Genomic DNA, 13,080 nt, shown 5'->3' on the forward strand with positions numbered 1-13,080 from the left:
CCACAACAGGCAGAGAAGAATCCATCACCATGGAACGATCACTGACAAGGAATCACTGGGACTATTTTTAAAAACTGTAAACATACATAATTTAAATCAATAAAATAATCTTCAGTCAGTGTTTTTAACAACCTGTTTGTATCTTAAGCTCTTGTCCAACCTTTCCTCCCCTTCAGTGTGGACAAGATCCCTCCGCTTTTTGACGAGGTCTTGTCTCACCCTGTCTAGATTCTATTTCCCATGAATACCTGTCAACCCTACATTATTCCTTACAGCTGTCATTTCTGCATTCCCAAGTTTGACTCTTCAGTTGTTTACTGGCTTCATAAACATTTCCACCTTGAACAAATCATGTATGAAAGACTCCCAACTTCCTGTCTTCACAGTGTATAGTCATCCCCGTTAAGATGAGCCTCTGTCTCTGTCTGACTGTTCCCAGGAAGGCTTTCATTCTATTATTCTGAAAGAGAGGTCAGATTCTGTTTAAATCTTTCAGAGATATATTAAATTAGCAACCAGGGTCAAAAGCTGACAGCTGTTTCAAGACAAGAGTTCTGTTCGACCTGATCAAACACTCTCTCTTCCTCTATTTTTGTAAAGTCTTTTTCTTTCTGTTATTCCCTTTATTTCATCAGATATTCAGCTCCACCCCTCCCCCACAGTATTCAGTGTTCAGTTATTCTTAGCCCTGTCTGTAGTGGAGCACTCTCCCAAAGACAGCTGTGTCTGCGGGGATCCCATTAGCCTTAACATGTTCAGTACTGGACCAGACGCAATGCAGAAGAACAGAGAGAGGGAAAGAAGAGGAGGAGGAGGAGGAGGAAGAGAGGGGTAAGAAGGGAATGACAGATGTAAAGAACAAGGGGGAGGAGAGGATGGAGAGGCATTGAGGATGAGAGATCTGCTACAAAGAGGAGGAGGAAGAAGAGTGGAGAAAGACACTACTACAGTTTGGACACCAGGACTATAATTGCCTCCACTCCCTTTGTTCACGCCCTCCCTCCATTCTTTACTCTCCATCATTTAGTGTTACTTAACTCCTCAAGTAGCCCCCCCTCCTTCACCTCCTCATCGACCCCTTCCTCTGCTTCCTCCATTTTTCCTCCTGAGTCAGTGTGCTGCTCTGGTATCGTCCAATTTGGCAATGTAACATCTCAAACACACAAATCCTTCACATGCTGGCAGCTTGGTAGGCCATTGAATGTTCAGTCTCTGGATGTGAGTAGATTCTTGAGTAAGGCCAGGTCACTAGTCAAAGAGGTTGGTGGATTTCCTGTTCTTATCCTTTTTGAAGCATTATTAAAAGTAAAAGGCTTCAAACACGTCTGGGTGCTGACCTTTTTTTTTCTACAAACATAACTTAAACATGCAGGAACTGTATATTTGTCAGGAGCTAGTTTCATCTGAGTATTTATGGTATCAAGAGAGTAAATGTGAGATTAAGCCAATAGTTATGGACAACACTGGAGCTCTATGGTTGTAAGACACAAGACACACCCATCAGCCATGACATCATGACTGACAGGTGAAGTGCCAGTGGATGGGTTATGTTTGGCAGCAGGTAAACATTTCGTCCTTGAAGTTGTTATGTTGGAAGACGGAAACATGGGCGAGTGTGAGGATGTGAGTGGCTTTGACAAGGACCAAACTGTAATGGCTATAAGACCAGGTCAGAGAGTCTCCTAAACTCCAGCGCAGAAAGGAGTCAGAGCACATCCCCGTTCATTGTGTATGTGGCTGTGTAGCTGCAGGGTGTCCATGCTGACCAGACCTCCACTGAAAGCTCCTACAGTAGACACGTGAGCACCAAAACTGGACCACAGAACAATAAAAGAAGGAACACAACGAGTTCAAGGTGTTGACTTGGCCTCTAAATGACCCAAGTCTTAATCTATCCAGCATCGGCGTGATGAGCTGGACAAACAAGTCTGATCCATGGAGGCCTAACCTCACAACGTCCAGGACTTAAAAGATCAGCTAACGTTGGTGCCAGATACCACAGCACAACTTCAGAGGTCTGGAGAATTCCATATCTCCTCAGGTCTTGACTGTTTTGGCCTGAGCTAACAGTATAATATTAGGCAGAAGTCGGGATGTTAACAATTAATCAAGTATCGATTAATTGATTGTTAAAGACTGACTCAAACATGCCTTTTTGTTTTAGATTTGCTATCACGTGGAACAAACATCACTTGGTCTCATTTCACATTCAGCTATCAGCCAGATGTTTTACATTTAAAGGATGTTTCAGTGTGAATCAGCTGACTAATGGGGTGTTTACACCAAACGTGAATAAAATCATTTGCGCAAATTCCATTTAAAGTCAATAAAAAGACGAGAGAAGTGGGGTAGCGGTGCAAATTGCGCAAATTGGGCAGCGTGAATTGTGCAATATGCGCAAATGATACAAATTATTCACCCAAATGTGACGTATGGACAATCAGAGATTAAAGCTAGGGTTGGTAGTCATGGAAAACTAGCATGATTTCGAATGTAGCATTTCCTCAGGACTCCATCTAACCCCTCCCCCGCCTCCTCTCGGAGCTCCTCCAAAACGACACCCCTGCTCACATGCACGTGCGCCGCTGATTCACGACCATATGATGGTGACTGATTCAAAAACCGGTCCTCAGCACATGGTTTGTGTTTTGCACTACGTCAACTCATGTCTCACTCAGCGGTAAGAAAACACCAAAACATTGTCATAGTGAAAGTTAAAAACACAAACAAACATGAAATGTACGCTTTGCAGGAGGCGGGCAGAACGGCAGGACGGGATTTGATTGGTTTCATCATTTGGCTCCTGATGGCAGGGATTGGTTGGTGTTTTCCCAGGTTTACTCCGGCTGTAGATAGCAGCTTTTTTTACCTCTTCTTTAAGAACACATTATGTATTGATTACCATCGGGACATAAAAATCATTTTAACCAGTATAACAAAAAGTCTATCTAATCTGACTACCAACACCAGCTTTAATACATCTGCAATATATCACACACATTGATTCTATCTCTGGGCAGCTTCCCTGAACTCTGTGACTCTACATGTTTTTATGAGATCAGCAATACACAGGAGCTCACTGTGAGGAAAGAGAGAGAGGAGGATTATCTGCTTAGTTGTGAAAACTTTGTCTGTCACTTCATTTCAGCTATTGGTTGTTAGTAGGAAGTTAGCTCCGCCCCCTTTGGCATAAACGGCTTCCCCATTCAATGTCTACGAGCTCAACCTTGTTTGATGACAACAGACCGGTTTTCTCGCCTCTCGGTTGAGAACTTTACAAAGCACAGGACATTTCCCCTTCTTTGGATACAAAGCCCACAGACTGATGTTGCTGCCACACTAGTATGTCTGCAGACGAGTAACTTCAGAGAGGTCTGAGTGTGTTTCTGCCGCTGGACTGATTATGATCCGGTTGCGCTCCCGACTGGCACCCGACCACATACACATGCTTATTTTTCTCAATAAGAACGAATAGACAGAAAACTGGACTCTGTTAGTCTCAAATATGTTTCTGTGCAGGTCTCTTGTTGCAGTAAATCCACATGTTGTAGTCTCTTCACATGATTGTATGTCAGCAGAGATTATTTTTTAACATTTAGTGCGCCTCATTATGATCCGTAGCTATTCAATACATTGCGTTGCTGTGGAAATATGATTATGGGAAAAAACTTGGTGTTGTTTATCTCATAGGAAACATCTACAATTTTGGGGGGATTAATCGATAAGTGATCGTTTATGTTTCCAAAGATCGATCACGGAGAATACTAAAAATGTGCATCCCCAGGCAGGAGGTAATAATGTGATGTCTGATGGGTCGACATCAGTCTTTGCATTCATTGACAAAATTTGCATAGGGATCACGTGTAGTCCTTTAATGAATTATAGTATTGGGCATGCTGTAAATTAAACTTCTGAGCTTCTTCTCCCCTTTCCCTTTAAATAGCAGGTGTTAATTCAATGGCACATTAGTAAAGTTTGAGCATTCACTGATGAGGAAATGCATCTGCTCATGCACACAGACAGTCCACAAACTGATGATCTAAGGGAGGAGCAGGAAACCACCTAAGCTCCCAGAGGTGAAGCTGGTGCAGGAGGAGGCAGCGCTGTGACCTATTTTCATGCTTCATCAGAACAGCTGCTCAATGCAGAAAGCAGAATAATGATGTCAGGAGATACAGGCCTGCGAGCACTCGGGTACCTGCCTACTCTGGCACATCTTTCAAACTTAATATTGTGCCAATTATAAAACAGAGAATACCGCTCCACTGACTGTGAAACACCTTTAGTTGGCCGGTGGTGCATTTACTTTTAGGTATCTCAAGATAGCCGGACTACATCTCATTTTAGACCACCAACCCATGGGCACATTTCACTGCACAAAAAAGTATACTTATTCAATGTGTGCATTCGTAGCAGTTAAAAACCATCAATGACAGAAGCACTTCAGGATACTCAGCTTTGTGTCAGGTGTGAGAACGAGCCCTCAGGGTTTGAGTAAGGCTGGGGTCGGGTATGTAGTGGTTATGGATGAAGTGAGCCTCCAGGCAAATGAAGTAAGTCAATGCAACGTCCTCCTAAAACAGTAAAATAAGAGTGTTTGTGTTATAACAGAGCATGTGTTTATTCCTTACCTTATTCTCCAGTCGTCCGATTAGTTCAGCCAGCCGGTTGATCTGAGCCTCCAGACCTTCTTTCCTGACCTCTATTGCACCTGAACAGAAATACACACACAGATACACACAATCTTAAAACACATTACAAAATGTAATAGTTTTTTCTCTGAACTGTAACTAAATCAGATGCAGCATGATTGGGTTAAAACAAAATTGGAAAGCTTTTTATCAGTATTATGAAATACAATATAATAAAAAATGTACTTTTCATGTCAAGTCTAAACCACATGTTATAATGCCAATGGATCTTGTAACATTAATGTCCTAAGTAGTAATGTTATTTTTCACGTGGATAAATCCACCAAGAATGTTTTCAGTTTCAATTGTTTACAATTTGCATCATAATAAGATGAGTTATTGTCCACAGACCACCTCCGGCTGTGGATGTTCCAGACTCCAGCTGATAAGGACGTGCTGGCAACAGCTACTCTCTCTCTCTCTCTCTCTCTCTCTCTCTCTCTCTCTCTCTCTCTCTCTCTCTCTCTCTCTCTCTCTCTCACTGTAACTTGCTAAATGCTGCAAAGTGCTCTGCTCATGGTGGATTAAGATGAGATCAGATTGAGTCCTGTCTTTAAGATGGGACTGGATCTTATCCTGTCTTGATGTTGGGTCTTTGTTAATAATAGAACATAGAGTACAGTCTAGACCTGCTCTGTTTGGAACAGAGTGTGAGGATAAGGTTAGTTGTGATTTGGCGCTTTATAAATAAAGCTTGATTGATTGAAAATTCTGAATCCAGAAGCAACCCTTAGGACAGTTCATGGCTCCACAAATGAAGTGACACTGGTACAGTCTCCCTGATTAAAACACCAACACTAGGCAGGTGGTGTACAGCATGGGTTCATCATGAATATGAAATGATGTAGATAAGAGGCTAACTGTTGAGAATTCTTCATGTTCAAAGCATAGACCTTATAAATAATGGACGTAGTCTCCGTGACGTCACCCATCTGTTTCTGAAGTGCTGTTTTGAAGCCAATCGTCGGTGGGAGCCATATTGGAAATACTGAACTCAACCTATCTTCTGTGGAGCTAGTGTGGGGTAAAGAGGCGGACAATTAACTGCAGTTTTTTAACATTTCCGCATTGGCTTCATATTTTAAGACCGGAGGTTGCTACTTGGTTCATATTCAGAGACTTTTAATCAGAATTTTTATTTTGGAGGTGCGTGTTGTTCCACTTCCTCTTTATCTTTATCGCATGTTCACTGTGATCGTTCCCCTAAGCAGTTATCTGATGATAAGAGATTTAAACAACATATTAACATAACTCTCTTCATGTTGTATGATTTATATTTACCATATGACGTTTTTGTATTGTTTAACATCAGTACAGATGAGTTTGGTAATTAGCCTCGCTATATATCATGCTAACTAATTGCTAACTTGACAAGGCTCATGTTAATTAGAAACCATTCCAGGAGACCACTTCACGAAGCAGACTGAGAGAATACCAAGAGTGTGCAAAGCTGTCATGAAGGAAAAGGGGGGCTACTTTACAGAATCTAAAATATAAAACATATTCTGCTTTGTTTAACACTTTTTTCTTCATTCAATAATTCCATATATGTTCTTTCATAGTTTTGATGTCTTCAGTATTAATCTACAGTGTTTACAATCATTACAATAAATACAAACCCTTGAATGAGAAGGTGTTTCCAAACTTTTGACGGGTAGTGTATATTTATTATTAACCTCAAAGGTATGCATATTTCACTTGTATACATACTGTTGAAATTACTAGGCTGATCACTGTATGTCTATGTTGTATTATGTGATTTATTTCAGCCACTAACTATGTAAAATGCAAGGCAAGGCAAGGCAGCTTTATTTGTATAGCGCATTTCATACACGAGGGCAACTCAATGTGCTTTACATTAAAACATTAACAGCATTGGAGACATTCAGACAGGCATAAAAGAACATAATTAAAATGAAAAATAAAATAAAACATAGAAAAGAAAAGGAAAATAAGAAATATATTAAAAATTACATTAAAATTTTTTATTTAAATTGAGTTAAAATAAGCTAAGATAGGAAGACAGTGTCAAATAAAAAGGTCTTAGTCTTTGATTTAAAAGAGGTGAGAGTTGGAGCAGACCTGCAGCTTTCAGGGAGTGTGTTCCAGATATATGGTGCATAATGACTAAACGCTGCTTCACCAGGTTTCCTTCTGACTCTTGGGACTGAAAGCAGACCAGTACCTGATGACCTCAGAGGTCGAGGTGACTCATACAGTAGCAGCAGATCAGCAATGTATTTTGGGCCTAAACCATTCAGTGCTTTATAAACCATCAGCAGGATTTTAAAGTCTATTCTCTGACAGACAGGAAGCCAGTGTAGAGATCTAAGAACTGGAGTGATGTGGTCTACTTTGTTGGTCCTTGTTAGGACTCGAGCAGCAGCATTCTGTATGAGCTGCAGTCGTCTGATGGACTTTTTAGGGGGTCCTGTAAAGACCCCGTTACAGTAGTCTAGTCTGCTAAAGATAAATGCATGGACCAGTTTTTCTGCATCCTGCTGAGACATAAGTCCTTTAATCCTTGATATATTCTTAAGGTGATAGTAGGCTGACTTTGTAATTGTCTTAATGTGGCTGCTGAAATCAAGGTCTGAGTCTATCAATCCAAAAAATATACTGTGTTGTGATCCTAACTCTGCAAACAACAAGATCTTAAATCTACCTTATGATTGTGTTCCCTGACCGGAGCCCAGCAGTGGTCATTTCATCCTTTAATACTAGATTGAGGGTCTAATACCCAACACTCACAAACAGGACTTCATATGGTTTTTAGTAGGAGGCTGGGTCTGTTTGCATAATGTCAAGAAATGCAAAGCCAGCTACTTTAAGGTTTTTAAAAACCCAACCACAACTGGCTCTTAAATATAATGTTCATCAAGATTTAGCCGTTAATGTTGACCATTAAAAGCACAGATCTTCAATCCAAAAGCACATTTTCTTTATTGCACAGGTGACTTTGCAATATTTCATTTCCTCACAGGAACCCCTCCCTGGTCTCTGAGCTGAGAGTCTCATCTTTGTTTGACTTATTCTCCACTCCCCTAACTATAACCCAAAGCACACTTTTGTCATACTTTATCACCTTCATGTCAACGCTATGTCCAAACAAAAAGTTTGAGAGCAGCGTCCCAAAACACAGCTTTATGTTTTATTCTGGAGTTTCTACGACCTGCTGTATCTAGGCTGCTCTTTCACACCCTGAAATCCCCTGTGTTTTTTCCTCCATAGTTCTCTCTTCCTGTACCTCTACCCCCTTCCCATTACACACACACACACACACACACACACACACACACACACACACACACACACACACACACGCACGCACACACGCACGCACACACACGCACACCCTCTGCTCTCTCCTGAGCGTCTGTACTCTTTTGATCCCTGATGGCTCCCTCACAGCTAATTGGAGAGAGCTGGCTGCCCACTCTTCATTAAAAGCTTTAACAGACAGTCAATTAGGAGCTCCCTCCTTCAGCACCAAACACACACACACACACACACATACACACACTCAACCACTAAACATGGTTTGTAACCATGGAGATAGTCTGAGATAAAAGCCTAGTGGCTGTTTGACTTTGAATAAGTGTCCCACTTAATTATAAAAGTGTGTGAGGAATTACAGCCTTCAAATATTGCAGAGGGGGTGAGGCGGGGGGGTCTTTGACTTTCTTCTCAATTAAACATAATTTGAGTTGTTCCACACACACCTCATTTAACTTTCCATTAGGTATCAGCTGGTGTTTCAATGTGTTGTGTGAATCATGAAAAAGCTTCCTCGTATTCAGCCTGTCTCACAAATCAAATAAGAATAACTTTAAATTTGTTTGTTTTCTTTTTCTCCTCCGCTCTTCTATTAAAAAATGCTTTCAGCAGTTAAACCAACTACTGGTATTTCATCTCCTATTTATCTCAAACTATGAAGGAAAAAAGTTCATTTAAAACATAAAGTTTAAAAGTCAGCATGGTGTTTAAGTGCATAGGAAGACTGGCTCGTCATGTATGTCTGTACTACAGCCCTCTGCTGACGGTTTGTTGTTGTTGTTAAGTGAAATACAAGTAACATAGAGGGCCTGATCTACTAAGATCCCAAATAACGAGCGCTAATTTGCATGTGCAAATAATAATTTTGCACGTGTTATTTCTGGGCGTGTTGCGGGTGATCTACTAAGACTGCGTGCGCAAATGATAACGAGTGCAAAAGTGGTGCGGACCGCCCTATTTTAATGAGGATTTTGCGTGTTATAGATTTTAAGATTATTTTATTGGTTTTTAAATCTCTTAATGGTCTTGGCCCTTCTTATTTATCAGATTTGCTTTTATCATATGAGCCAGTGAGAGCCCTCAGGTCTTCAGGTAGTGGACTTTTAATGTTACCAAAAGTAAAAACTAAGACCCACGGTGAGGCAGCTTTTTATTATTACGGCCCACGCATGTGGAACACCCTGCCTGAGGATCTGAGGGCTGCCCAGAGCATAAATATTTTTAAAGGCAAACTCAAGACCTACCTTTTTAGTCTAGCTTTTAACTAAGTTTTATTTTTATTTTTAACAGTTTTATCTATTTATTTATTTATTATCTATTTCAAATTTAGTCACTTTTATTCTACTTATTTATTTATTTTAAGTCTCACATCTGATTTTCTTTTAATGGTTTAATATTTTAGTCTTTTATTATCTTAGAAATGTATTTTACTTTGGTGATTTTAATTTCCTGTTTTGAGTTTTAACATCTTATTTTACCTCCAGTGTTTCCTCACTAAGATGACATGAGAGCGTTTCCTCAGTTCGTTCAGCAAATTTTTATTTTTATTTTTATTTATTTATTTATTTTTTATTTTATTTATTTTAGTGTTTTTATTACTATTGTTGCATATTGTGTTGTTAGCCTTAGGATTATGGGGTGGGTTCGGGGTCGGGGCTGGGGCTGGGATCTTAATTTATTCTATTTTAAGCTGTTTTTCTTGTACAGCACTTTGTGTTACAATGTCATTGTATGAAAAGCGCTTTATAAATAAAGTCTGATTGATTGATTGATTGATTGCTATCGACTGTCACCATGTAGAGTTTGAGAGAACAGAGTGGTCTTAAGCGATAAATGAAGTTTGAAGACATGGAGTTGGAGGTCTTTGTGGAGGAGGGAGATAAACACATCGGTGAACTCCAGCAGAGACATCTCAGCGTTAGAAACACGATTTGGGAGGCCATCTGTGAAAAGGTGAATGATGTGAGAAAAAACAGAAGATCTGCCAATGAAATAAACGCATCTACTCTCCAAAACGCAATCAGTGTTTTGATGGAGTTTAGAGAGCGATTTGATGAGGCTTTGAAGTCTGCCACTCTTGCTCTAGAAAAGTTAGGCGTCACTTGGATGAAGACAGTCGCCCCACTGTCCCAGGGAGCAACTTTCGGGTGAACGTTTTTAATGCCTGATATCATCATCCAGCAACTGTCCCAAAGATTCACCAGCTTAAATGGAACTGTGAACAAGTTTGAGTCAATTCGCCCCAACACACTGCTGCAAGCACGAGATGAGGAGTCACACAGAGCTGCCTGGCACAGCTCAGTGAGCGCTCATTCTCCAAGTTAAAACTAACTAAAAACCCCTTGATGAGCACGATGGGACAGGACAGACTGAGTGGACATGTCATGTTATCTATTGAGAATGACAGATCAAAGAAAATGGACATACAGTGCATCGTGGACAAGTCCGCGGAGCTTAAGGCTCCTTCAAACAGTGGTGAGTAGGCCGAGTACTTCATATTGATTTTTTGTTTGTATATGAAGATGTGGGCCGCTGTGCCAATTTGACTAAACTGTATATCTGTTGATACAGTGACCTACTGTGCTCTCATTATATGAAAAAGTTAAAGTGGGTGTCAGAATGATGCGGTCGCTATCCGTGGTGCTGAACTGCTTTGAATTTGTGTTGTTTTATTATTATTATTTTGTTCTCTTGGTTTGATTGACTAAAACATTTAGTAATGCTTGTAAGCCCAGCTTTTGCGGGCATGTTGTAAAGCGATGTTATGATGAGCTTTACAGTGACCGCAGCCATGTGTGCGTAACGCTGTGCCAGTTTGCACCTGGCATATCAGAGACAGACCGGACACGGATCTGGTGGAATTTGTCCGTTAGCTTACAGTTACTATTTCTACTCTTTATAGACCAAACTAAAAGTCTACAAGACAAATGAAATGTAATTAAAGCCAGGATTTTAAGCAAGATCACATCAGCCAACCATTCACCATGTATCAGTTAAAACAGATATTAAATCTTTATAAATTCTTGAGATTAAATCTTCTTTTATGTGATTTCTTTTCCCTTTATTTTACATGAAGAAAATAGGCTCCTTCATGTTCTGGTTTAGCTGCGGCAACCAAATAACAAAATTCAGTGTAGTTAAACATTGACAACAACTACAAACCTATGCAGCCTTCAATGACTTTTCATTATGTCCATCTAAGTAGACTGACCTGATTTGATATTGCAGAGGAAGAGCGATGTGTTTGATTCAGAAACTAACGGGAACTTTATGTGACTGTATGAGACGGTAAGAGCAGAGACAAAACCTTGTTGTTTACAACTTTAAAAAAGAGAACTGAGAAATCTTTAAAGCCTGCTCTCTGTTTTATAACCCAAATGATCACTCCTTTTAAATCTGCGTACCCTTCATCTTTATTCTAGTGATTGCTCAATATTTGATTTGTTTGGAAATCGTCATTCAAATTTTTTTTCTATGTTATGTAAGCTTAAAGAGGGCTTTAAATACATGTTTGATGAGCTATCCTCACAACAGAGGATTGTATATTTCTGTCATTGATAAAGGCGTCAAACTCCAAGTTGAGAACGGTGATATTTAGTTTAAGATCCCACAAAAATCAACAGTATCTACGACACAGAAAGAAGTAGTCTGCTCATCTTGTTCTGTGTGACACTATTCACTTGTTCATGTGCAGTTCTTATTTAATCACAGCATGCATTCTGTTTCTCATTGTGATAAATTAACAGCTACATTTTCCTGTTTCACAGACTTCTGTCTCAGCAGACTGACAAACAGATGGCAGCTTAAATATCTTCTTCATCACAGTCACATAATGTCAGGCACGGCTGGTGTACACATACAGATGCATGAAGTAGCTACAGGAAACTTCTGCATGAGCACGTCTTTATTTCTAATTTAATACAGACTGAAAGAAGATGCACATTTTGAATTAATCAAGAGATAAAGTAAAAGAAAGAAGAGTAGTGTATGAATATAAAAAGAAACCGTCATTACTGTGCCGCAAATCAGAAACACTTTATTTATCCCGGGGATGGAAATTCAGTCATTACAGAGCTCTTATAAACAGTATGTAAGAAAGTCAAAATATTAATAGAAGAAGGAATAAAATAAGATATAAATATGAATAAAATACAATAAAATAAAATAAAATATAAATAAATGTAACAGCTAACATTTTTTATAATTCTAGAGGTCAAGCTGGTTGGTGTGAGGCGAGTGGTATTGTCTGTATCAGCCCTTTTTGGGGTTGTTTTGTACTGTTTGTTGATCTTGTTTTTGTTTGTTTGTTTGTTGTTTTGGGTTACTATTAATGGAATTGTCCCCTGTGTTTGTTTGGGTGTCATGTGTATAATGTTAAATGTGAATAAAATGTTTTTATATAAATGAAAAATAAAATGAAATAAAATAAAATAAAGTAAAGGTAAGTAAAGTAAAGTAAAGTAAAATAAAGTAAAGTAAAGCAAAGTTAAGTAAAGTAAAGTGAAGTAAAATAAAGTAAAGTAAAATAGAATAAAGTAAAGTAAAGCAAAGTTAAGTAAAATAAAGTAAAGTAAAGTCAAATGAAACAAAGTAAAGTAAAGTGAAGTAAAATAAAGTAAAATAAAGTAAAGTAAAATAGAATAAAGTAAAATAAAGTAAAATAAAATAAAGTAAAATAAAGTTAAATAAAATAAAGTAAAGTAAAATAAGGTAAAATAAAGTAAAGTCAAATAAAACAAAGTACAGTAAAGTAAAATAGAATAAAGTAAAGTAAAGTAAAGCAAAGTCAAATAAAGTAAAGTAAAGTAAAATAAAGTAAAATAAAGTAAAGTAAAGTAAAATAGAATAAAGTAAAGCAAAGTAAAATAAAGTAAAGTAAAGTAAAGTCAAATAAAACAAAGTAAAGTAAAATAAAGTAAAGTTAAATAGAATAAAGTAAAGTAAAGCAAAGTAAAATAAAGTAAAGTAAAATAAAATAAAGTAAAGTAAAATAAAATAAAGTAAAGTAAAGCAAAGTAAATTAAAATAAAGTAAAGTGCAGTAAAATAGAATAAAGTAAAGTAAAGCAAAGTAAAGTAAAATAAAGTAAAGTAAAATAAAGTAAAGTAAAGTA

At 38.4% G+C, this 13,080-nt stretch overlaps 1 protein-coding gene across 2 annotated transcripts in view; it reads right to left on the reverse strand.

Moving 5' to 3' along the window:
- The window catches only part of necab2 (N-terminal EF-hand calcium binding protein 2), a 201,238-nt gene that overhangs the window by 60,171 nt on the left and 127,987 nt on the right, over positions 1 to 13,080 (reverse strand). For both annotated transcript variants that reach the window (XM_034684971.1, XM_034684970.1), the window contains exon 8: positions 4,632 to 4,711. In XM_034684971.1, the coding sequence (XP_034540862.1) occupies positions 4,632 to 4,711 (80 nt within the window). The remainder of the gene's footprint in view (positions 1 to 4,631; positions 4,712 to 13,080) is intronic.

This window comes from Notolabrus celidotus, chromosome 6, assembly GCF_009762535.1.
Source record: "Notolabrus celidotus isolate fNotCel1 chromosome 6, fNotCel1.pri, whole genome shotgun sequence".
Classification (NCBI taxonomy): domain Eukaryota; kingdom Metazoa; phylum Chordata; class Actinopteri; order Labriformes; family Labridae; genus Notolabrus; species Notolabrus celidotus.